Source organism: Electrona antarctica, assembly GCF_951216825.1.
Source record: "Electrona antarctica genome assembly, chromosome: 23".
NCBI lineage: Eukaryota > Metazoa > Chordata > Actinopteri > Myctophiformes > Myctophidae > Electrona > Electrona antarctica.
Window position 1 is genome coordinate 32,792,635 of NC_136804.1, and position 22,376 is coordinate 32,815,010.

At 43.4% G+C, this 22,376-nt stretch overlaps 2 protein-coding genes across 2 annotated transcripts in view; one reads left to right on the forward strand and one right to left on the reverse strand.

Annotated features, from left to right (window-relative positions):
- Positions 1–22,376, forward strand: part of ada2b (adenosine deaminase 2b) — a gene marked incomplete at its 5' end in the record, with an annotated part of 465,058 nt that overhangs the window by 387,922 nt on the left and 54,760 nt on the right. The gene's annotated exons all lie outside the window — the stretch shown is intronic.
- The window catches only part of LOC306916759 (thyrotropin-releasing hormone-degrading ectoenzyme-like), a gene marked incomplete at its 5' end in the record, with an annotated part of 250,604 nt that overhangs the window by 130,173 nt on the left and 98,055 nt on the right, over positions 1–22,376 (reverse strand). Inside the window, 2 exons of the mRNA XM_079494774.1 lie at positions 2,563–2,676; positions 7,075–7,229. Coding sequence (XP_079350900.1) covers positions 2,563–2,676; positions 7,075–7,229 — 269 coding nt within the window. The remainder of the gene's footprint in view (positions 1–2,562; positions 2,677–7,074; positions 7,230–22,376) is intronic.

The window sequence follows — 22,376 nt, forward strand, 5'->3', positions numbered from 1 at the left end:
CATTTAGGAACACAGGACAGGCTTTCCTCCGAGGTGGAAAGTCTGGTGACGCCAGGTTGCCTACCGACCCAACTAGCCAGACGACACATTCTCACTCCCAAGAAATCAAACGGGTGACATTTGACATTAACTTGAACGGCGCCGAGTCGGCTCAAGTGGACTTAAAAACACTCGGCATGGCGACTAACTCGCTTGTAGACTCGCTCGGCGGTGCCTCTCGTGTGTCAAGTCTGCTTTAGTCTCCTTTGTTCTGTTTTTTGACAGACACTATTATGTCTTGGGTTTGAGAACTGCACTTCTGCATTCCTGGAGTGTCCCCGGGAAAGGCACCGTTTGACATTTTGTCACATTTGTACCAAGACGTCACAATATCTTATACGTTTTGGGAAGTGAGTGTGTGTTGACCCAGGAGCTATGGTCACATTGTATTATTTAACATTTGGACAGCTACAGTAGTAGCAGTAGTAGTACTAGTAGTAGTTTTTAACATAATCCTTTTAGTATGACAGCACATGTAGACTTATACTGCTGCCCCAATTAAACAAACAACGTGTGAAGGCGCAACGCTCGTTGAGACACAAACCTCATTAAGGCACAGAGCTCGTTAAACATGTGAAAGCATATACAGTAGAGCTCATTAACAGCTTCTCAGGAAAACTCACATACCAAATGCATGGACTTCTTTCCCAGGACATTCATTCTAAAAACCACACGCAAAAACACATTTAAAAATAAATGAGGAATACTGTCTGTTCGTTCATAAACAAATTAAATTATCTATTTTCACTCCCCATTCGCTCTGTTTATCCATCCATCCATCCATCCATCCATCCATCCATCCATCCATCCATCCATCCAGACCAACCATCCATCCATCCAACCAACCATCCATCCATCCATCCATCCAGACCAACCATCCATCCATCCATCCATCCATTCTAAAAAATGGCTTCTAAATCCTGACAGTTTTCTGAAATACCCATGTTTCTATATCAGTGGTTCTCAATATTTCATGTCAAGGACCCCAAAAATTATATGTAATTGGCCACCGACCCCCATCTGAAAATATGTTATTCCTGCAGGGACCTCCCAGAAGCAAAGATTTGAGTTAAAAACGCTCACCCTTTTTCAAAAATAGCAGATCTACAAGCTCGTAGATGAGCTTGTAGATCTGCTATTTTTCAATAGCTCAAGTATAACATGATGCTTAAAACACCAAAAGGGGTCCCTGTTCAGAATTGGATAAGTAAGTAGTTGAGTAAATGTACCATCCAGGTTTTAACTTAATGCACGCTTATTGAAAGCATCCATTAACCCGACCGTTAATTTCCTAAATTAAAACTTATTGCACAAAGTCATTATAAATTCAGCAGATCATGATGAGCCTATAGTAAAAATAAAACTTTACAGGTGCAATATGAATGCCATACAATAAAAAAAGCAATCAGTGTTGGACAAACAATAAACGAATCGCCTCTCGCTCAGCCAAGGTCATTAATGTATAGACTGAATAAATTATGAGGTCATTAAAAGCGTACAGGTAAACAATGAGGGAAGATAAAGATGCATAATCGACATGAACATATCGAAGCATGTGTACACTCGGATCTCATGGAAACGCGCATATTGGCGGGGGGTTTTTTCAACACACTCCAGGTTGTCCAGAACAGAGCTGCACGGTTGGTAATGGGTTGCCCTCTCAGAACAAATGTGAGTCGTATGCATGCCTGCCTCTCCTGGCTTACAGTTGAGAATAGGTTATCTTTTAATACTCTTGTGTTGTTCAAAACAGTCATGAGTAGTAAAACTCCTGTTTTCGTAAATTCACAGATTGTTTTTAGTAATACTGTGCATGATCATGACACTAGAGGTTCCAGTAATTGGCAGCTTGTGTTACCTCACCCAAAATATAATTTTCTAAAGAGATCATTTATTTATAGATCATTGTCACTTTGGAATAACCTGCCTCGAAACCTCTGTTGCATTTACAGTGAATTAACGTTTAAAAAGCATCTAAAATTCCATTTGATACAGTGAAGTGTTGAATACTGACTTTTTAAAAAAATGTGTATTTGTAATTATATGTGTACTGGAATGTTTATTCTCATGTGGACCCCAGGAAGACTAGCTGGTTGCTATGGCACCAGCTAATGGGGATCCTTAATACAAATCAAATCAAATCAAAGGAATGCAGGCCTAATATTATTAATGCATTTTGGAATGCAGGGCTAATATTATTAATGCATTTTGGCTATGTACAGTATATGAATTATGAGGAATTCTGAGGTTTCCACCCGGCAGCAATGATATACAATGTGTTTCATGTGTACAAATGTTTCTACGAGTGTATTCTGATCACTGTGAAATTGTACGTGCACGATGCTCGTTATCTATTCCTCGAACCGAACACCTTGTGAGCTTGTAGATATTTAGCTTTTGGTGAAATATGGATGCGTGGGGTTGGAGTGGTGGTTCTATTAATGCTCTGTGCTACCGAGGACATGGATTCATTATAGGCATAAAGTAATTACATAACATAACAATGTCGACCAGTTCACTCACCATGTTCCATTTAGGAAACAGGAAGTCCGTTCCCACGTACTCGAAGAAATGAGCGAAGCCTTCCTTTAACCATACGTCCTCCCACCACACTGGAGTCACCAGATCACCAAACCACTGGGGAGAGAGAGACATCCATTAGACTGGGGGGGGAGAGAGAGAGAGAGAGAGAGAGAGAGAGAGAGAGAGAGAGAGAGAGAGAGAGATGATGCTTATACATCATATACTAGGTGAATGGGAAACAGCTGGTTACCTTAGCAACTAACCTTGAGCACAGATGCAAAAACACCCTCTCTCTCTCACTCTCTCTCACACTCACTCACTCACACACACGCACGCACACATACGTGCACGCACGCACACACACCACCTCTGGGCACACATTCAAGCTCCAGACTCCCGCTTTGGGTAGCTGGCAGACACCACCAACCCCCCCCCCCCCCCCCCCCCACGTCACACACACACACACACACACACACACACACACACAAAAGGCAGGAAAAAAAAGACCTGTGGCTAATGCCTGGCTCAACAGGCTGGTGGTTCCATTCCCCACGGTGCCAGGTCATGGGTCAGGGTGTACAGCGTGAACCATTTAAACCCCGCTGTGGTTCTCAAAGTGGGGTCCTTGAGTAGGTTCAAGGGGTCCCCAGCAAAATGGGTTAACCGAGGACCCCCCCTCCCCCCTCCCCCCACCCTCGTCATTTATTTCATCATAAAATGTAGTCGCAATTCTCCAGGGTAGAGGGAGCGGAGTGGAGCGTTCATATCCTTATATTCTGGATCGACGCCACAGGGAAAAAAGGTGTTGTGGCACATGAAAAAAATCATAAAGATTTTACAACTTCATGGCATATGTACCCCCAACAGAATGCAAATGTATAAGTCCTTTACAAACAAGCTGTCTTAAGCTGTATTAACATTTATAGTGTCTATTGTTTTCCCCCTGCCGTGCTGTGGGCTACTTTCCGCGGTCATGGCCGCTGTGTTTGACCCACTCAAAACAACGGAGCGGAGCACACAAACACAAGCACACACACACACCCACCCACCCACTCTCACGCATACACACACATACATCACGTTCACATGCACAGTGCCTGCAATGGAGGAGGATGTGATGGACAGTGACATGGAATCGGTCAGAACCGAGGTGGGGAATTTTTTCCACGATTGATCAGCCAAATTATAAATGATCAAATCTAAGATGATACAGATGCTTTCCCGGGTCTTAATGGGTTCCGACTTCAAAATCCTTTTCACCACTTTTAACTATTTGAAAATAGCAAATGTACAAGCCTCACGACGCGTCACATCGCAATACTTTTTGAATTATTTTAACGACACAAATATGGGGGTCCCTGGCTCAAAATATATTCAAACGAGGTTTTGAGAAACAATGCTGTATACTTTGATAATTTTCACTCTCCTTCTCCCTCCACGCAATAGCTGCTTTGTTCCGTAACAGCCTAACAGGAAGACAACACATATTCTTGTCATTAATCAGTTCTCTGTCCCATTTCCCCGGTGTCCCTATTTTTGGCATTTAGGGCAAAACATTAAAAAAAAGAAATAATGCTGAAAGAATTGTAATACTGTACTTTTTTGTACTACTAATATTTTGTTGTTGTAAAGTAACTAAGTACATTTACTTCAGTACTGTGCTTAAGTAGGCTACAATTTTGAGGTATTTGTACTTTACTTGAGTATTTCCAATTTCCAATACTTTTACTCCACTATATCTCGGATCCGAAATATTGTACTTTAACTCCATTACATTTATTTACAAGTTACTTTGTAGATTCAGATTATTATTAAAAAAAACCCACTAACACCTACAGTATATACATGTACATGTACATTTCGGCCATTTGAAAATAGGTTGAAAACTTAATTTATACTTTTACTTTTTGTACTTTAAGTACATTTAGATGCCAATGATTTTGTACTTTTACCCAAGTACATTTTGAATTCCGGACTTTTACTTGTAACAGAGTATTTCTCTATTGCAGTCTTGATACTTTTACTATAAGTAAAACATTTGAGTACTTTTTCCACCACTGCTTTCATTATAAAACCGTAACTTTTTAAGGAAATAGAAGGAAGCACCCGTGTTCCAATGGATCCAATGTAGTTATTATTTAGTCACGGGCTTTCATGCATATTTAATAGCTGCTGCTATTTGATATAGCGGTCAAGACACTGAGGTATACCGAGGTCTGTGTTAAAACATAATTTACACAAGACACTGAGGTATACCGAGGTCTGTGTTAAAACATAATTTACACAAGACACTGAGGTATACCGAGGTCTGTGTTAAAACACGTGATGCATATCTGATAGGTTCAAAGTATATTTATATATATATATTTTTTTCTTTAGTTTTTTTTTTAAACTCCCATTCTTGTTCATGTTTCAAATTTAACTGCAATTTGTGGGAAGCCTGCACTAAGGAAATAATTCCAGCCACTCTTCCACCTGTTGGAAGGATGATACGTATCATAAGGAATCTAACATGTGTCCCTTAAGGCAGGGGTTCTCAACCCGTGGGTCACGACCCCTCGGGGGGTCGCCCAATTTTTTTTTTTAAATCCCTTTTTTTGCAACTGAATGGCTGGAAAATGGAAATGAAGAGTTAAATGGTAAATGGTGCATTTATATAGCACCTTTATCCAAGGCGCTTTACATAGATTGTGCATTACATTCACCCATTCACACACACATTCATACACCGATTGCAGCGGAAGCCATGCAAGGTACCAACCAGCACATCAGGAGCAATTTGGGGGTTCAGTGTCTTGCCCAAGGACACTTCGACATGTAGACAGGAGGAGCCGGGATTCGAACCGCCGACCCATGGATCATTGGACGACCTGCTCTACCTCCTGAGCCACAGCGAGTTTACATATAGTACACATAGTACATGCATACACCTTCCCTAATGATTATATCTGGTTTCAGGATGTATTTATGGTGTATTGTCTCTATTATTAAGGTTATTGTAGCAGTCAATTTATATTGGGGGTCGGGAGGGGGCGGGGTGGGGGCCCCGAGACATTGCCAAAGCATTTCCGGGGGTCCCCGGCCAAAAACGTTGAGACCCCCTGCCTTAAGGCAGGGGGTCTCAACGTTCTTGGCTGGGAACCCCCAGAAACGCTTTGGCCACGTCTCTTTTTTCCTACTCCCTCTCGGATTATTCCCCCTCCCCTCTCTCTCTCTCTCTCTCTCTCTCTCTCTCTCTCTCTCTCTCTGCTGGTTTGGGAATAGAGCACGTCTTCTTCAATGATTTTGGCTTTCATTCAATCGTCATGTTATATTCGTTTATTCAGCTGGTTCTTAATTATGGAACTGGGTCACATTTCAAATATCATCTCCTCTCTCACCAATCAAATCCAGATCACTTCAAGTTCAATATGTGCATTCAATACATTACGACGAGACAATCTCACAGTGCTACTTTCAATAGATTAAAATTACACTCCTCCCCTTCCCTTCCCTTCCGACAGCATAATGGAATGAAAATGTAAACAAGAAAGTGAATAGTATGGTCTTGTGCGACTCCATGGGCAAATATTGCCTTTGAAATATCCTTTCAAAGGCAAATATTGTACTTTTAACTCCACTACATTTCTAGGAATGGAAAAAGTACCTTAATATAATGAACCACTTCCGCCCGGTTTCAAATCCTGTATTAAAATTGGCTAATGGGACTGGCATGGCTAACCTCTGATGACGTACAGCGGACTTTCAGGCGTCTGAAACGACTAGATCGGAAGAGATTCTCAGGCATAATTATTGTCTAGTTAGTGTGAAATAAATGTTAGAGCTGAAAGTGAACCTTTCAAGCCTGTTTTCTCAAATCGTTGTTTTCTGCAAGACATTACTCTATAAGCCATATATCTACAAAACTGGTGGGTCAAACTGAGAGGGAGAGCGAGTGTATTTTCCGGCAGCGGCATCAGCCGCGGAGTGTCCACGGCAGGCGGCAGTGTTTCTCGGCGGCAATCAGTCAGACACCCTATATACCCCATGTATTTTCTTTTAAATATTTTTTATCCCACGATTTTGTAACCCATTTTCACCCCTGTGTCAATTATCTAATGTTATCATGGGCTCTACACACCCTCCGCCAACCTGGGGAGAGCAACGGACTTGAACTCATGCTTCCTTCATGCATGAGTGTCCAGTGTACCCCATGTTTGAGATTGATCTGGATTGCTATACGTCTGTATGGAAGAGCAGCGCAGTGAACATCACGCAGTCTGTCTCTCTGCACATGTAGCAGCTGCCAGTCAGTCTAACGACCAATTTATGTTGCGCGTTGTCAGCTTGTATGTAGATCAACTCTGACAGAATGTACGGTAGTAATACTAAGCACAAATTAGGCAACAGTTTGTATCTCTGTGTGTGTGTTGTGTATATTGCGAGGCGCAACAGAGAGGGGCTGGCTGCCGAAAAAAGAAAAAGAAAAAAAAGTCACGTAGATGGAGACAGACAGACAGACAGACAAGTCACCTGGTGACAGATCTCGTGGACGACCACCATGGTCAGCTCCATCTGATAGGACAACGAGGAGACGTCGGCGTCCAATAGGATCTTCTGTTCCACGAAGACGCTCAGGCCCCAGTTCTCCATGGCTGCGTAGGGGTGTTTAGGTACTGCCAGCAAGTCTGCAGAAAAAAATACATTTATGTTGTTGTTAGATCGTATTAGTGTTAAAGTATAGGGTAAGTCAGTGGTTCTCAACCTGTGGACTGGGACCCACTGGTGGGCCATGATGATATTGAAAGTGTGACCCAAAATAATTGGCCAAACAATAAGATTTTAAAGGTGTATAGTCAGGGCCGGATTTAGCCAGCCCCACTCAGGTGGGCAGACAGAATTGTAAGGGGGGGGCGACTCCGCCGGCGCGTGTGGGGTGTCAACCCCACATTGGGTGGGCAGGACGCGCGTTTGGGTGGGCTATGCCCCCCCCTGCCCCCCCTTAGAACCGGCCCTGTGTATAGTTCAAAGTGCAGAGCAAAAGGTCAACTTTACCAAGTATTGACTAGGGTTAAATGTCCATGGACATGATCATAAAACAATAATTTACACAGCGCTGATCATAGTGCTGCCATACACGCCTATAAAATGAAATATATAAATGTTATCTACACTTATAAATTATACGTAGTGAGGGTCTCTGCTTCATCTCTCTCTCTCTCTCTCTCTCTCTCTGTCTCTCTGCTGAGAGGTCCTTGAACTGAAAAGCGTTGTGCTGCTATTTATGCGTATGGATAGGCCTATACATGTATTCATATGTGGCTTTGATTTTTTTCCCCTTTTGATCCGTTTCTACAATGTGCTAATTCTCCTGGCTCTTTCATCCACGCATGAAGGATAGAGATATCCTTCATCCCTTTTCTGAAAACTACAAAATGGAGTGCATGCGTGCACGCTGCACGGTAAAAACAATTCCACCCACATATAAACATCTGTAAACCTGTGATGTGACAATAAATTGTAGGTCTGCAGCTATAAATTGTTTATAGCTGATTAATCGAGCAATCGCAAAGCACTAAAAAAAAAAAAAAAAAAAAACTTACACCCTTAAACCCTACTTTAAAGAAGCATTCAGTGATTTGTTTTCAACCGAATCATCACGCTAAAATATATATAGGTTGTGTACAGGTTAGAAAAACATCCCCTGGCCTTTCTGCCGTCTGTCACTTTGTAAACAAACCTCTGTGCATGAGACGGACGTATAGGACCCATAGCCTGGAGGGATGCAACACTCTGATTGGTTCAGAAACTTCAGAGCCAGCGTTTCAAGCTGAAACGTCAACATAAAATGCCCACCATTTCCGTTTCTTATATGTTAAACTCAAGCCGCCTTTTATTTTGTGTTATTTCACTGAAAATTGCATGTGTGTGTGCGTGTGCATGTGTGTGGGTGTGTGTGCGTGCGTGCGCTTTAAGGGCAGCGATCTGGGCTCAAATCGTTGCCCTGAAGGGTTGACTTATACGAAGCAATTTATCCCCCAGTCCATGACGCGCACGCACACACGCACGCACCTACACAACGCAACACAGCTGAATGCTGTGACAGAGTAGAGTCAAAAGACCATATATTATCTCAGACCATTAAACAGAGAGAGAGAGAGAGAGAGAGAGAGAGAGATCAGGAGGAGAGAAGGACGACAGAACAGTTCCTACATAAAGAGGAGATGAGAGGGTTAAAACGAGGAAATTGTTTCCCCTCTGGTTGTTGATGCTCTGAGCAACTCAATCACACCATCATTTTATCTCTCTCCCCCTCCCCCCCCCCCTCTCTCTCTCTCTCTCAGCAGCTTTAAGGGGAGTCAATTAAACTCTCGACTGTGTACGAAACTGTGCACTATAAGGTCAAGGTTGCAACCTGCACAACACGCTAATGCTTACAAAGTCTTCCATTCACAACATACCGGTAGGCCCTTTATTGTGAAGGGCCACATACGAGTGTAGAGGTTATGGTGACGAGCAGAGACTGGAACTGGATTATATTGATCCATCGCTCTCCGCTTCAGGGACACTGGAAATACCTCACCAGAGACAAACCAGGAGTCAAAATTGGCGCATGCGAAAAGATACAGACACAAGGCCAATATTGCACTTTGTTTTTTATATTTCATCCCCCAAATCCTCCAACAATGTCCCCTTGCAGCTTAATTATTACAGCCAAGCAAAATAACGTTTTCACACAATATATACTTGAAGGACACCATACGAGAACACCCACACAGGCAAGAAACTGTAGCAGGCTATGCCAGGTCTGAGAGGTTAAATCTCATCAAATGCAAATGGTGGTCCGTGGCTCAACTGCCAAATCAATAATGGACTTTGATATGCACAAGGCTGAAAACCATTATGGGCTACTGTACTACTGTACTGTCTCCTTCTAAAACCACTATGGGCTACTGTACTTTCTCCTAACTGTCTCCTTCTAAACCACTATGGGCTACTGTACTGTCTCCTTCTAACTAAACCACTATGGGCTACTGTACTGTCTCCTTCTAAACCACTATGGGCTACTGTACTGTCTCCTTCTAAAACCACTATGGGCTACTGTACTGTCTCCTTCTAAACCACTATGGGCTACTGTACTGTCTCCTTCTAAAACCACTATGGGCTACTGTACTGTCTCCTTCTAAAACCACTATGGGCTACTGTACTGTCTCCTTCTAAAACCACTATGGGCTACTGTACTGTCTCCTTCTAAAACCACTATGGGCTACTGTACTGTCTCCTTCTAAAACCACTATGGGCTACTGTACTGTCTCCTTCTAAAACCACTATGGGCTACTGTACTGTCTCCTAACTGTCTCCTTCTAAACCACTATGGGCTACTGTACTGTCTCCTTCTAACTAAACCACTATGGGCTACTGTACTGTCTCCTTCTAAACCACTATGGGCTACTGTACTGTCTCCTTCTAACTAAACCACTATGGGCTACTGTACTGTCTCCTTCTAACTAAACCACTATGGGCTACTGTACTGTCTCCTTCTAAACCACTATGGGCTACTGTACTGTCTCCTTCTAACTAAACCACTATGGGCTACTGTACTGTCTCCTAACTAAACCACTATGGGCTACTGTACTGTCTCCTTCTAAAACCACTATGGGCTACTGTACTGTCTCCTAACTAAACCACTATGGGCTACTGTACTGTCTCCTAACTAAACCACTATGGGCTACTGTACTGTCTCCTTCTAAAACCACTATGGGCTACTGTACTGTCTCCTTCTAAAACCACTATGGGCTACTGTACTGTCTCCTAACTAAACCACTATGGGCTACTGTACTGTCTCCTTCTAAACCACTATGGGCTACTGTACTGTCTCCTTCTAAACCACTATGGGCTACTGTACTGTCTCCTTCTAAAACCACTATGGGCTACTGTACTGTCTCCTTCTAACTAAACCACTATGGGCTACTGTACTGTCTCCTTCTAAACCACTATGGGCTACTGTACTGTCTCCTTCTAAACCACTATGGGCTACTGTACTGTCTCCTTCTAACTAAACCACTATGGGCTACTGTACTGTCTCCTTCTAACTAAACCACTATGGGCTACTGTACTGTCTCCTTCTAACTGTCTCCTTCTAAAACCACTATGGGCTACTGTACTGTCTCCTTCTAACCGACTAAAACCACTATGGGCTACTGTACTGTCTCCTTCTAACCGACTAAAACCACTATGGGCTACTGTACTGTCTCCTTCTAAACCACTATGGGCTACTGTACTGTCTCCTTCTAAACCACTATGGGCTACTGTACTGTCTCCTTCTAACCGACTAAAACCACTATGGGCTACTGTACTGTCTCCTTCTAACCGACTAAAACCACTATGGGCTACTGTACTGTCTCCTTCTAACCGACTAAAACCACTATGGGCTACTGTACTGTCTCCTTCTAACCGACTAAAACTACTATGGGCTACTGTACTGTCTCCTAACCGACTAAAACCACTATGGGCTACTGTACTGTCTCCTTCTAACTGTCTCCTTCTAAAACCACTATGGGCTACTGTACTGTCTCCTTCTAACTAAACCACTATGGGCTACTGTACTGTCTCCTTCTAACTAAACCACTATGGGCTACTGTACTGTCTCCTTCTAACTGTCTCCTTCTAAAACCACTATGGGCTACTGTACTGTCTCCTAACTGTCTCCTTCTAACGTACTGTCTCCTTCTAAACCACTATGGGCTTCTGTACTGTCTCCTTCTAACTGTCTCCTTCTAACGTACTGTCTCCTTCTAAAACCACTATGGGCTACTGTACTGTCTCCTTCTAACTGTCTCCTTCTAAAACCACTATGGGCTACTGTACTGTCTCCTTCTAACTGTCTCCTTCTAAAACCACTATGGGCTACTGTACTGTCTCCTTCTAAAACCACTATGGGCTACTGTACTGTCTCCTTCTAACTGTCTCCTTCTAAAACCAATATGGGCTACTGTACTGTCTCCTTCTAAAACCACTATGGGCTACTGTACTGTCTCCTTCTAACTGTCTCCTTCTAAAACCACTATGGGCTACTGTACTGTCTCCTTCTAACTGTCTCCTTCTAAAACCACTATGGGCTACTGTACTGTCTCCTTCTAAACGACTATGGGCTACTGTACTGTCTCCTTCTAAACCACTATGGGCTACTGTACTGTCTACTTCTAAACCACTATGGGCTACTGTACTGTCTCCTTCTAAACCACTATGGGCTACTGTACTGTCTCCTTCTAACTAAACCACTATGGGCTACTGTACTGTCTCCTTCTAACTAAACCACTATGGGCTACTGTACTGTCTCCTTCTAAACCACTATGGGCTACTGTACTGTCTCCTTCTAAAACCACTATGGGCTACTGTACTGTCTCCTTCTAAAACCACTATGGGCTACTGTACTGTCTCCTTCTAAAACCACTATGGGCTACTGTACTGTCTCCTTCTAAAACCACTATGGGCTACTGTACTGTCTCCTTCTAAAACCACTATGGGCTACTGTACTGTCTCCTTCTAAAACCACTATGGGCTACTGTACTGTCTCCTTCTAAAACCACTATGGGCTACTGTACTGTCTCCTTCTAAGTAAACCACTATGGGCTACTGTACTGTCTCCTTCTAAAACCACTATGGGCTACTGTACTGTCTCCTTCTAACTAAACCACTATGGGCTACTGTACTGTCTCCTTCTAACTAAACCACTATGGGCTCTTCTAAAACCACTATGGGCTACTGTACCGTCTCCTTCTAAAACCACTATGGGCTACTGTACTGTCTCCTAAAACCACTATGGGCTACTGTACTGTCTCCTTATAAAACCACTATGGGCTACTGTACTGTCTCCTTCTAACGAAGGGCCCTGGCAGCTCTCGCTCAAGCCCTGAACTCTCCATCTGGGAGTGAGACATACCAATAACCACTATGGGCTACTGTACTGTCTCCTTCTAAAACCACTATGGGCTACTGTACTGTCTCCTTCTAACTAAACCACTATGGGCTACTGTACTGTCTCCTTCTAACTAAACCACTATGGGCTACTGTACTGTCTCCTTCTAACTAAACCACTATGGGCTACTGTACTGTCTCCTTCTAACTAAACCACTATGGGCTACTGTACTGTCTCCTTCTAACGAAGGGCCCTGGCAGCTCTATGGACTACTGTACTGTCTCCTTCTAACGAAGGGCCCTGGCAGCTCTCGCTCAAGACCTGAACTCTCCATCTGGGAGTGAGACATACCAATAACACAGATTAGCAATTGGTAGTTCAGTTAACTCATAAAGCTAACACAAGGCCTATATATAATATATATATTAAATACACAAATTCAATTACTTTGAGTACGCCAAACCCAGCAAAACCGTAGGGTTAAATTAGTACCCTATAGCCTGCCAAACCCAGAACCTCCGTTTTCCAGGGTTTGTATCCTTTAATCCATGTTTTTATCCGATCGAATCGTTAGCTACTGTTCGTTAGCACAACAGTCAAAGTGGGACAGTGGCCACGGCCATTTTGAAGATGCGCGCGCATCCACTTGCATTGTATGGGCTGCATTCAAAGCCCTGTATCTCAGAAACGACATCCATTGCACCGTTTCTGGAAGACATGCTTTTTCAACGGCCTGTAGCAGGCGCTGTGATACTCGCGGGCGGGATTTTTCACCACCGACCGAGACAACAACAACCGGTCAAGACACCACACACAGCAGTTTGTCATTGTAACATGCGGTTATGGATATTTGGCTCTTCAAAGTAAGTGTTACGTGCGATACAACCTCTGCAATACGCTATCGAGGGATTAATAAATGCTGGCGGGAATTGGGTTTAATGTTTTATCAACAATTTCAAACAAATTCCCAGGCGCCAATTCATTCATACACAAAGTCGGTATGTGAATTTTGAAACGGTTGTAAATATTCAGAATCAATGTGTAGCCTATTTACAAATGTATATGACACATGTGTGTGTGTGTGTGTGTGTGTGTGTGAGGCTGCACAACAGTGACACTTGGTGGTCAAAAATCGCTATTTCCGTGCTCAGACAGACAGACAGACACACAGGCAGGCAGGGACATACATAGCTGTCTATAGGAGTGGCTAGCACCGCTCAAAAAAGGGGGGGGATCAATGTGCTCATTAGACTTAGTTAAACACAATATGGCTAATGTAATATACTAGAATTGCTAACACTATAAATGTTCCCTCAGCAAGATACCCAAAATAATTGCTTCTAAAAGTGGCGTCTGGGGACCCGCAGGGGTCCTTGAGTGGGTCCCAGGGGGTCCCCAGCAAAAGTAGATAACAAAGCATCACATTCAAAATCATCTTAACCACTTTATCTTTTCAAAAATAGCCGATATATAAGCTCACAGCACATCACTTGTGCTCCACTGCAAGCTTGTACATCTGCTATTTAGATTTTGAATAATTTAGATTTGTTTTCTTTTTCTATTCTTATCCCTGGTACAAAACGTTTTCAACAAAACATTTGGGGGTCCTTGGCTCGAAAAAGGTTGAGAAATGAGAGAGAAACACTGCCCTATAAAGCATTGCCTCAACGAGCGAGCTGGGAAAACAGCTTTTAGTCACAGGTGGAGGCATTTCTCACACAAAAGCATTGTTGCATAACGTTAGCTGCAAGCTCTGCCGTCCCTGGAAAATGCAGTTCAAATGAGCATTCATGAAGCAGACGGCGTGATGGGAAGGAACCGCAGCTCTGGACCTGTTGCTTAGAGCTTCTCCACCGCAGCCTCGCAGAGGTCAACCATGTCTCTGTAAAAGCAGCAGATTTTCTCCGGGCTCCGGTAAACATTACTGAACCATGTTCTCTGGTTTTGTTCCTTATACAGCAGGCCACAACACTACAGGTAGCTAAATCCGTTCTATCCATTTATACGTGCTAGCAGTGTGACAATAATGTCCCCGCAGTGCCAGTGGGTTTGTTGACAAAATGTTATTGATTCAGCAGGTCTCTCTGTGTGTGTGAATGTCAAAACAACCTTCACATGATTTAAACACATGGGGCCTGCTAAGCTGTTCAAAAATAGGGCCTAAATAAAGTGACTAAAGTATTGTGCGTACGGTGTGTATTTTCGATAAGCGTGTACAGCCTTTATTTGTTTGTATCCCGGGTGTCCACTCCGTTTGTAAATACTAAATAGCCAACTCTCATGTGTAATGAGAATAAGAAGTTCATTTACAAATACAACTTGCCAAGGTCCCCTTTATACTGAACAAGTATTGCTCACTTGAAGAGGCATTATTGATTAGTGAGGGGAATCTTTCCTTTGGATGAACATAATCCCTCCACTCTCCTACATCGGAATTAATTTGGAATGGACACGGCAATATTTCATCCATACTGTATCAGATGGTAAGACTGCGTTCATGGGATCACAGATGATGTGGTCAATATTATAAATTAACCCATTTTGGGCGGGAACCCCTTTTGGTGTTAGCATTATGTTATGCTTTAGCTATTGAAAAATAGCAGATCTACAAGCTCATAGCGCGCCACCGAGTGGCGCACTACGAGCTTGTAGGTCTGCTATTTTAAAAAAATTGAAGAACGACTGACATAGAAACAGACATTTTTAGAATCTGATCTCAGGTCAATCCCATCAATGTAACATTAATTTACAAGTTCAGCTCTAAATGAGTCAACAAAAAAAAACGGGGAAAAAAATAAAAAATAAAATAAACTTGAATTTGCATCTCGTCCATAAAATACATTCAAGCAATAGATATATGCGTATATACAGTATGTGTTGGCATATAAATATATATATTTTTTTATTTTCTTCTTCTTTGTGTTGTGTTGACAAATGTTGGGCATGTAAATATTGTTATGGAAATTATGATGTCTCAGCATATGTGACTGTAGACAGAGGTGAAGGCACGACACAGCATCAAGGAGTCCGGCATAATCGTCATCATCGTTCTTTATTCGTTCCGATCATCTCAGTACAGCAGAATGGTAGCATGGTTGCTCATCGTAGTACAGTCAAAAGTGAAGCATCACCCCGTTCCTTTCCAAGTTGTTCCTTTCCCTCCCCTTTATTTCCCAACCACACACCCCCAAATTGACAGTCAGTGACAGGTGTTTTATTCAAATACAACAGGACATGGACAGATAATAACAGGTGGTCTCACTCATCTCCTTTCATGGTGTTTGCTTGCGACATTTAGACATAGTCTAAATGGGATAGTTGGAGACAAGCAGGAACCAGACTAATTTGAGAACACACCCAAGTAGGTAATCGTCACCTTTGCCAGTAGGGCTTGAAGACTTCAGCTGTCAGATTGACAGGAAGACTACTCTAAATGGGATATTTGCACAAATACATGTATGAAAGCTATTAGTAAGTGAACATGGGAACTACAGCTGTCATTATTGACAGCTGTCGTTAGTGGTTGTTTTGGCGTGGGGAAGTTAAGGTGTAATGAGCAGGAAACAAACTTATTCTAATCTGTTCTATTGCGAGGACAACACACTATTGGTGACACCTTAACTGACAGACAGGAAACACACATGCTTGATATACTGGCTTGGAGACCTCCTTGTCGACAGTGACTTGCAGCTGTCAGATTGACAGCTGCATGAATTAGACTGAGCACATTGGTGAGCAAAGGGACTTAATGGAAGGAAGATAAATACACAATAATGCATATATTTGGCACTGTAGTTGGCATTCTAAATCTCCCATTACAATTTTCCATTGGTTTGGCACTATTGTAATAGATTTGGTATGAAGAATAAGGCATTCATTCTAATGACATTGTGCAAGATCCGGTCACACGTAGCTATACTTCTGCCACCGAGCAGACATGAGAAAGAGCCAGTGAAATACACGTAGACAAAAAAAAGGATTGATGAATCAAATGACTGACGTGAGAAGTTGAAAAAATATGGACATACATACATTGTTAGGACCCTCTCGAAAACGAGATACTATATCTCAAAAATAAATAATTTCAATGATCCATGGGTCGGCGGTTCGAATCCCGGCTCCTCCTGTCTACATGTCGAAGTGTCCTTGGGCAAGACACTGAACCCCAAATTGCTCCCGATGTGCTGGTTGGTACCTTGCATGGCTTCTGTCGCCATCGGTGTATGAATGTGTGTGTGAATGGGTGAATGTAATGCACATCTATGTAAAGCGCCTTGGATAAAGGCGCTATATAAATGCACCATGTTTTTATTTATTTAGTTTATATTGCAGAACTGAAAGGCAGCCAACCTGATTGGGGGGGGGGGGGGGGGGGGGGGGGGGGGTGCTACAGTGAGTGTGTGTTGTTTGGCAGTGCTGATACCATCAGTAGATCTAGTATTGATCCCATCCTTCAGGGTGCCGTGTGTCTTCCAACAGCTGTACAGACTGTGGACCATGCAGTGTTGTTTCATTTCTCTCTCTCCATGAAATAGAAACATTTCTCCTGCTTAATGTTTAATGACAGCAAATGCTCACGGCGTGAGCTTGTAGTTTGGCTATTTGTTGTCAAATGCTCGCCCCGGAGGAATAGGCATGCTTGGGTTAACCCATTTTGGGCGGGAACCCCTTTTGGTAACTATTGATGTGGCAGTTTTTGCACTGAACTAACGCGTGAGAAATACAAAGATGAGCGAAAGACTGTCTTAATAGATGATGTTTATTAACGTGACCACAGATGCTGGTTCCCCCAACCACACAGGCACGTATCCAAAAGCTTAATGTCAGAATACAGGAGGCACAGTTCATATAGCGTTTAGTCCCGCCCACAAGGTGGACCCCGAGAGATGGGTCTCAGACAGGCCCCCGGAGACGGGAACACAGACAGAATAACAAGCTCACAGAGATGGAAGAACCATTTGCTTACAAGGAAGGGGGGTGGGGGGGGAACAGGTGAGAAGGGGGTTCCAAGTCACCAGAGCCAAAGTGTCAGACACACTGTGTTCTCACAGCAGGGATGAAAGCTTCAAAGTCAGGGTGTATAGACTAACTATCAATGTATGTAAATGACCTTTTGGTCAGATGGGAAATTCCTCGTCAAATCCCTCCTTTTGTTAATTAAACAACAACTTAATTTAACAATAATTGTGAATTTTCCATCAATATCAAAATAATACATCATAATATCACATTTGAAGAAAATACATAGTAAGTGAAATGGTTTAAGCAAAAGAATGACACAAAGCCCTAAGCATACAGCAATACCCATCATGATCTACACATCAAAGGGATCGTAGGCTGGATTTCCGGGTTCAATAATTTGGATCAGTTGGTACTGTACCAACTGGCCATGGATTAAATGACTTACACACTTTCTCATTAAAGGGACAATGCAACAGATAAAACAGAAAACAAAATCATATATTTCAAACAATATTTTCTTTCCAGATGAGAAACGATTTTCCCATGACGCAAACTGTCCAACACGCGTTAAGAGTCCACCGTCAAGTGATTCTCCCCACTTTTTTTTTTTTTTTTTTTTTTTTCTTCTTTTTTTAATTGGGCCGTCTGATAGGGGGAGGTGTATGTGTGTGTGTGTGTGTGTGTGTGTGTGTGTGTGTGTGTGTGTGTGTGTGTGTGTGTGTAGGACAGTCCTCCAGGGGGGGTGTGTGTGTGTGTGTGTGTGTGTGTGTGTGCAATGGGTGCATAACCTGGACTGGCGATTGTATTCTTGTCTGGAAGCGCTGTCCCTCATCGGCCCCAGTTATCCTGTCCACCAGTCCCTGCCAGCCGGTGCCCATAATCCTCTTCGTCCCTTCGGTCTCTGCTGGCTCCCTCTGATGAATGGTAGGCTTGATCGTCATAATAGCCTGGCTCTGATGAATGGTAGGCTTGATCGTCATAATAGCCTGGCTCTGATGAATGGTAGGCTTGATCGTCATAATAGCCTCTACTGTCGTCATATGGTGTCTCCTGCTGTCGTTCTTCTTTGTCTGTTGACAGCGTAGTGACAGCACTAATCATGGCAAGTTGGAGGGCTTCGGTCTTTTCTTGATCCTGTTTCTTCTCTTTTTCGTTCATGTCGTTTTCGACTTCCTCTGCATGAGTTGCGTGCCTGAGGATGTCGGCCGGATCAGCTGTTCTGTAGCCAATGAGAGATTGTTTCACACGCTTAGAGAGTTTGTCATGCATGTTGCTTATTAGCTGACTGACCAGGAAGGCTTTGGCAAATGGGTCGTTCGGATCTTTTCCCCCTCCGTGGGTGAGTATGGCTTCCTCCAGGCGGTGGTGGAACTGACTGACCGTTTCATCTCTGCCCTGCTTACAGTTGTGCACTTCAGTCAGATTTAATATCGTTGGGAAGAGTGTCATAATCTTCTCACAAACTGTATCCACAGCAGTGATGTATCTGTAATTGTTCTCAAATTGTACATGGACGGGCCTCTCATCTTGATATGTTTGGGCAACATCTAGGACTGCTTGCATTTCGGAAGGTTCCATGTTCTTGGCACAGATGTCAAGTACCTCTTTCATGGTAGGTCTGTATGTACGACAAAAAGCCTGTAGTTCTTGAGTCCAGCGGCGTCCTCCCACTTCATTGGGCTTCTTTAGTGTAGCGGCATATTGGGATATGTCGTCTGGGGACCATAAGCGTTGTACCATCATTACGTCGCCGTACGGGTTGGCTACTTCTACCATTGGACATTGCATGTCAGCTGCCTGTATTATGTTGTCTTCCTCTTCATCCATCCATGGGTCAGAATAAAGTTCATTTGAGGTGGGCGTGTTGCCTGGCAGATGATAAAACCGTGGCGCCCCCTGTGCACGTGTTACTGCCCCAGGCCTTCTTCTTCCCTGCCCATATGACAGTGTGTTGTCCTGGGTGATGGCGATATTCTTGTGACGAGCCGCTGTCTCCCCGTTGTGAATAGGGGTGGACCGATATACTGGTGGGGGCAAGGTCTTCTGTCTTGTCGATGCGGGAACTGGAGTTGTTGGCTGTGCTGTGTTTGTATTGTTACCGTTGCCCAGCTCTGGGTTAGAAATGTCAGTGTAGGATGGACGTTGGTTATTATTGGTGTCATTGGCTTGAGTGGAGTTCATGTTGCCTTCTTTGCGTTGAACTTCTTCCAATAGGGTGAGCATAGCAGACACCAGGGATGGCGTCGGAGCGGAGGGGGGCTGTGGGTTTCCCAGAGAGGAGGGTTGAATGTTCTGGGGGGGGGTGGGGTGCGAGCTTGCAGTGAGATCAGAAGGTGTGAGGAGAGCAGTCTGTAGACAGGGGGGTTGACTGCTCTGTGGGGGTTGCGGGCTTGTGGTGAGATCAGAAGGTGTGAGGAGAGCAGTGACGTTTCGGCTGGTAGACGTCGGGGGTTGACTGGCTGGCATAGGAGGGCAGTCGAGGCCGATTTGGGATGGCGCCTGCAGAGAAGGATAAAAAATAGAATTCTGCGAATATTTGGGCCCTGAAGTGATATATGGAGGAGGAGCCTGTGGTTGGCTCTCCTCCTCCATTAAAGAATCTATGTCTGGCAGTTCTTTCATATGACTCTCCCGTTGTCTGTACTGTGCTTCCTCCATCCACATTGAAAATACTTTTTTGTTCAGGTCACATTTGTCAAGTTTGGATGTTTTTACTGTCTTTTTCTGTCTCATTTTCTTCTCAGCTTTTTTTAGTAGTTTATCTAATTCAAGCAATTTTCCCACACTTAAAGAGCCTTGCTCCGGAAACCCCATTTGTTTCCACTCATCAAGACAGTCTAACGCTCCTAGGCCATATTTCGCAACCATATCGCGCATTAGAGAAGACCACCTTTCTCTGTCCTCTGGGAGTGCGACTGCACTTTTTTTATTACCCATATTTAATTACTGCTATGTACTTTTTCAATAGTTTATCACAATCACTGAGACAGTAAAATGCTCCTAGACTATTTACTAGTATTTTCCCACCATGTTAATCTGTCACCTGTCCCTGTTCTCTGGGACCGGCACACTTTTCTCTCAGTACACAGCAATGTGGACTGTCTAGTCTTAAGTAACACGGTGTCTTTTTGTTACAATTTTGACTGCAATGTAACACGGTATCGTTATGCTACTATGTGAGGACAAAATGTCTTTATGTTGTTTTATACAACAAGGTATCTTATGTTTTCCCACAGAGTAACAAGGTGTCGTTGTGTTACAAACTTGACTTCATGCAACTATCTTTATGCTATTTTGTGAGGACAACAAATGTCTTTATGTTGTTTTATACAACAAGGTATCTTTGTTGTTTCCACAGATTAACAAGGTGTCGTTGTTTTTCAAAACATGCAACTATCTTTGTGCTATTCTGTGAGGACAGCAAAATGTCTTTATGCTGCTTGTGCAACAAGATATCTTTTGCTGTTTCCACAGTGTAACAAGGTGTCGTTGTGTTATTTAATGCAAGGTCGTTTTCTGTCCACTAGGCTAGATTTACACAATAGATAGGCTGGCAAAATATGGTCTTAGAATTTAGCATACTTAATTAAACCCTTTAAAAATGTAGCACTTCAATTGTCAGGAATATGTTTGGAAATTGGAAATTTCTCACCGTTTCAGTGTAGCCAACTAGCCACGGGTTTTTTTAAATCCAGGCGCTGAACTCCGTAGATCGCAGCCGCGGATTTCCTGTTGATCTCTGTCCTTTTTGAGCGTTGATGTGATGGACAATCGTGGCTTGATCTCCCGGAGCTCAGACATCGCTGGATCCCACTTCTAGACACCAAATTGATGTGGCAGTTTTTGCACTGAACTAACGCGTGAGAAATACAAAGATGAGCGAAAGACTGTCTTAATAGATGATGTTTATTAACGTGACCACAGATGCTGGTTCCCCCAACCACACAGGCACGTATCCAAAAGCTTAATGTCAGAATACAGGAGGCACAGTTCATATAGCGTTTAGTCCCGCCCACAAGGTGGACCCCGAGAGATGGGTCTCAGACAGGCCCCCGGAGACGGGAACACAGACAGAATAACAAGCTCACAGAGATGGAAGAACCATTTGCTTACAAGGAAGGGGGGTGGGGGGGGAACAGGTGAGAAGGGGGTTCCAAGTCACCAGAGCCAAAGTGTCAGACACACTGTGTTCTCACAGCAGGGATGAAAGCTTCAAAGTCAGGGTGTATAGACTAACTATCAATGTATGTAAATGACCTTTTGGTCAGATGGGAAATTCCTCGTCACTATTGAATAATAGCAGATCTACAAGCTCATCCTATGAACTTGTAGGTCTGCTATTTTTGAAAAATCGTGAAAATGTGCCTGAAATCTTTGAATATATATTGTTACAGAGCGAGTTTTTAACTCAAATCTTTGCTACTGGGAGGGTCCCTGGAACAACATATTTTCAGATGGGGGTTGGTGGCCAATGTCATATATATTTGGGGTCCTTGACATGAATATGTTTGAGCACCACTGACATAGAAACATAAGGTTTTTCAGAAAACGGTCAGGATTTTGAAGACATTTTTTAAATTTCGACGTCAGGCCTAAAGGGGTTAAAGTGGTTATATCTGCTGTGTGTGTGCCGACCGCTTTTTGTCTCTGCCATGACGGACAGACTTTTTTTTTTGATCCAGATCACACTGGTTTGTTTGGAAGAGAAACCAATCTTTCCGCAGATACTCCACACACCTGTGCCCAGCAGTAGTCAGCTGCAGCGCTACCTCACTCATGCCACTTTTCTCTTGCATGCTATCAGACCAGTTTGACTCTAATAGCCGCCTTCCGCCAGCTTCTGATATTTTCACTATTTTTGAAAAGGGGCTTAAAGCGGCACTATCTCTCTCAGACGAGCCCTCCAGTCATCTCGGTTCTCCATACATCTGGCCAGCTCCTTTGTGCTTTCCGC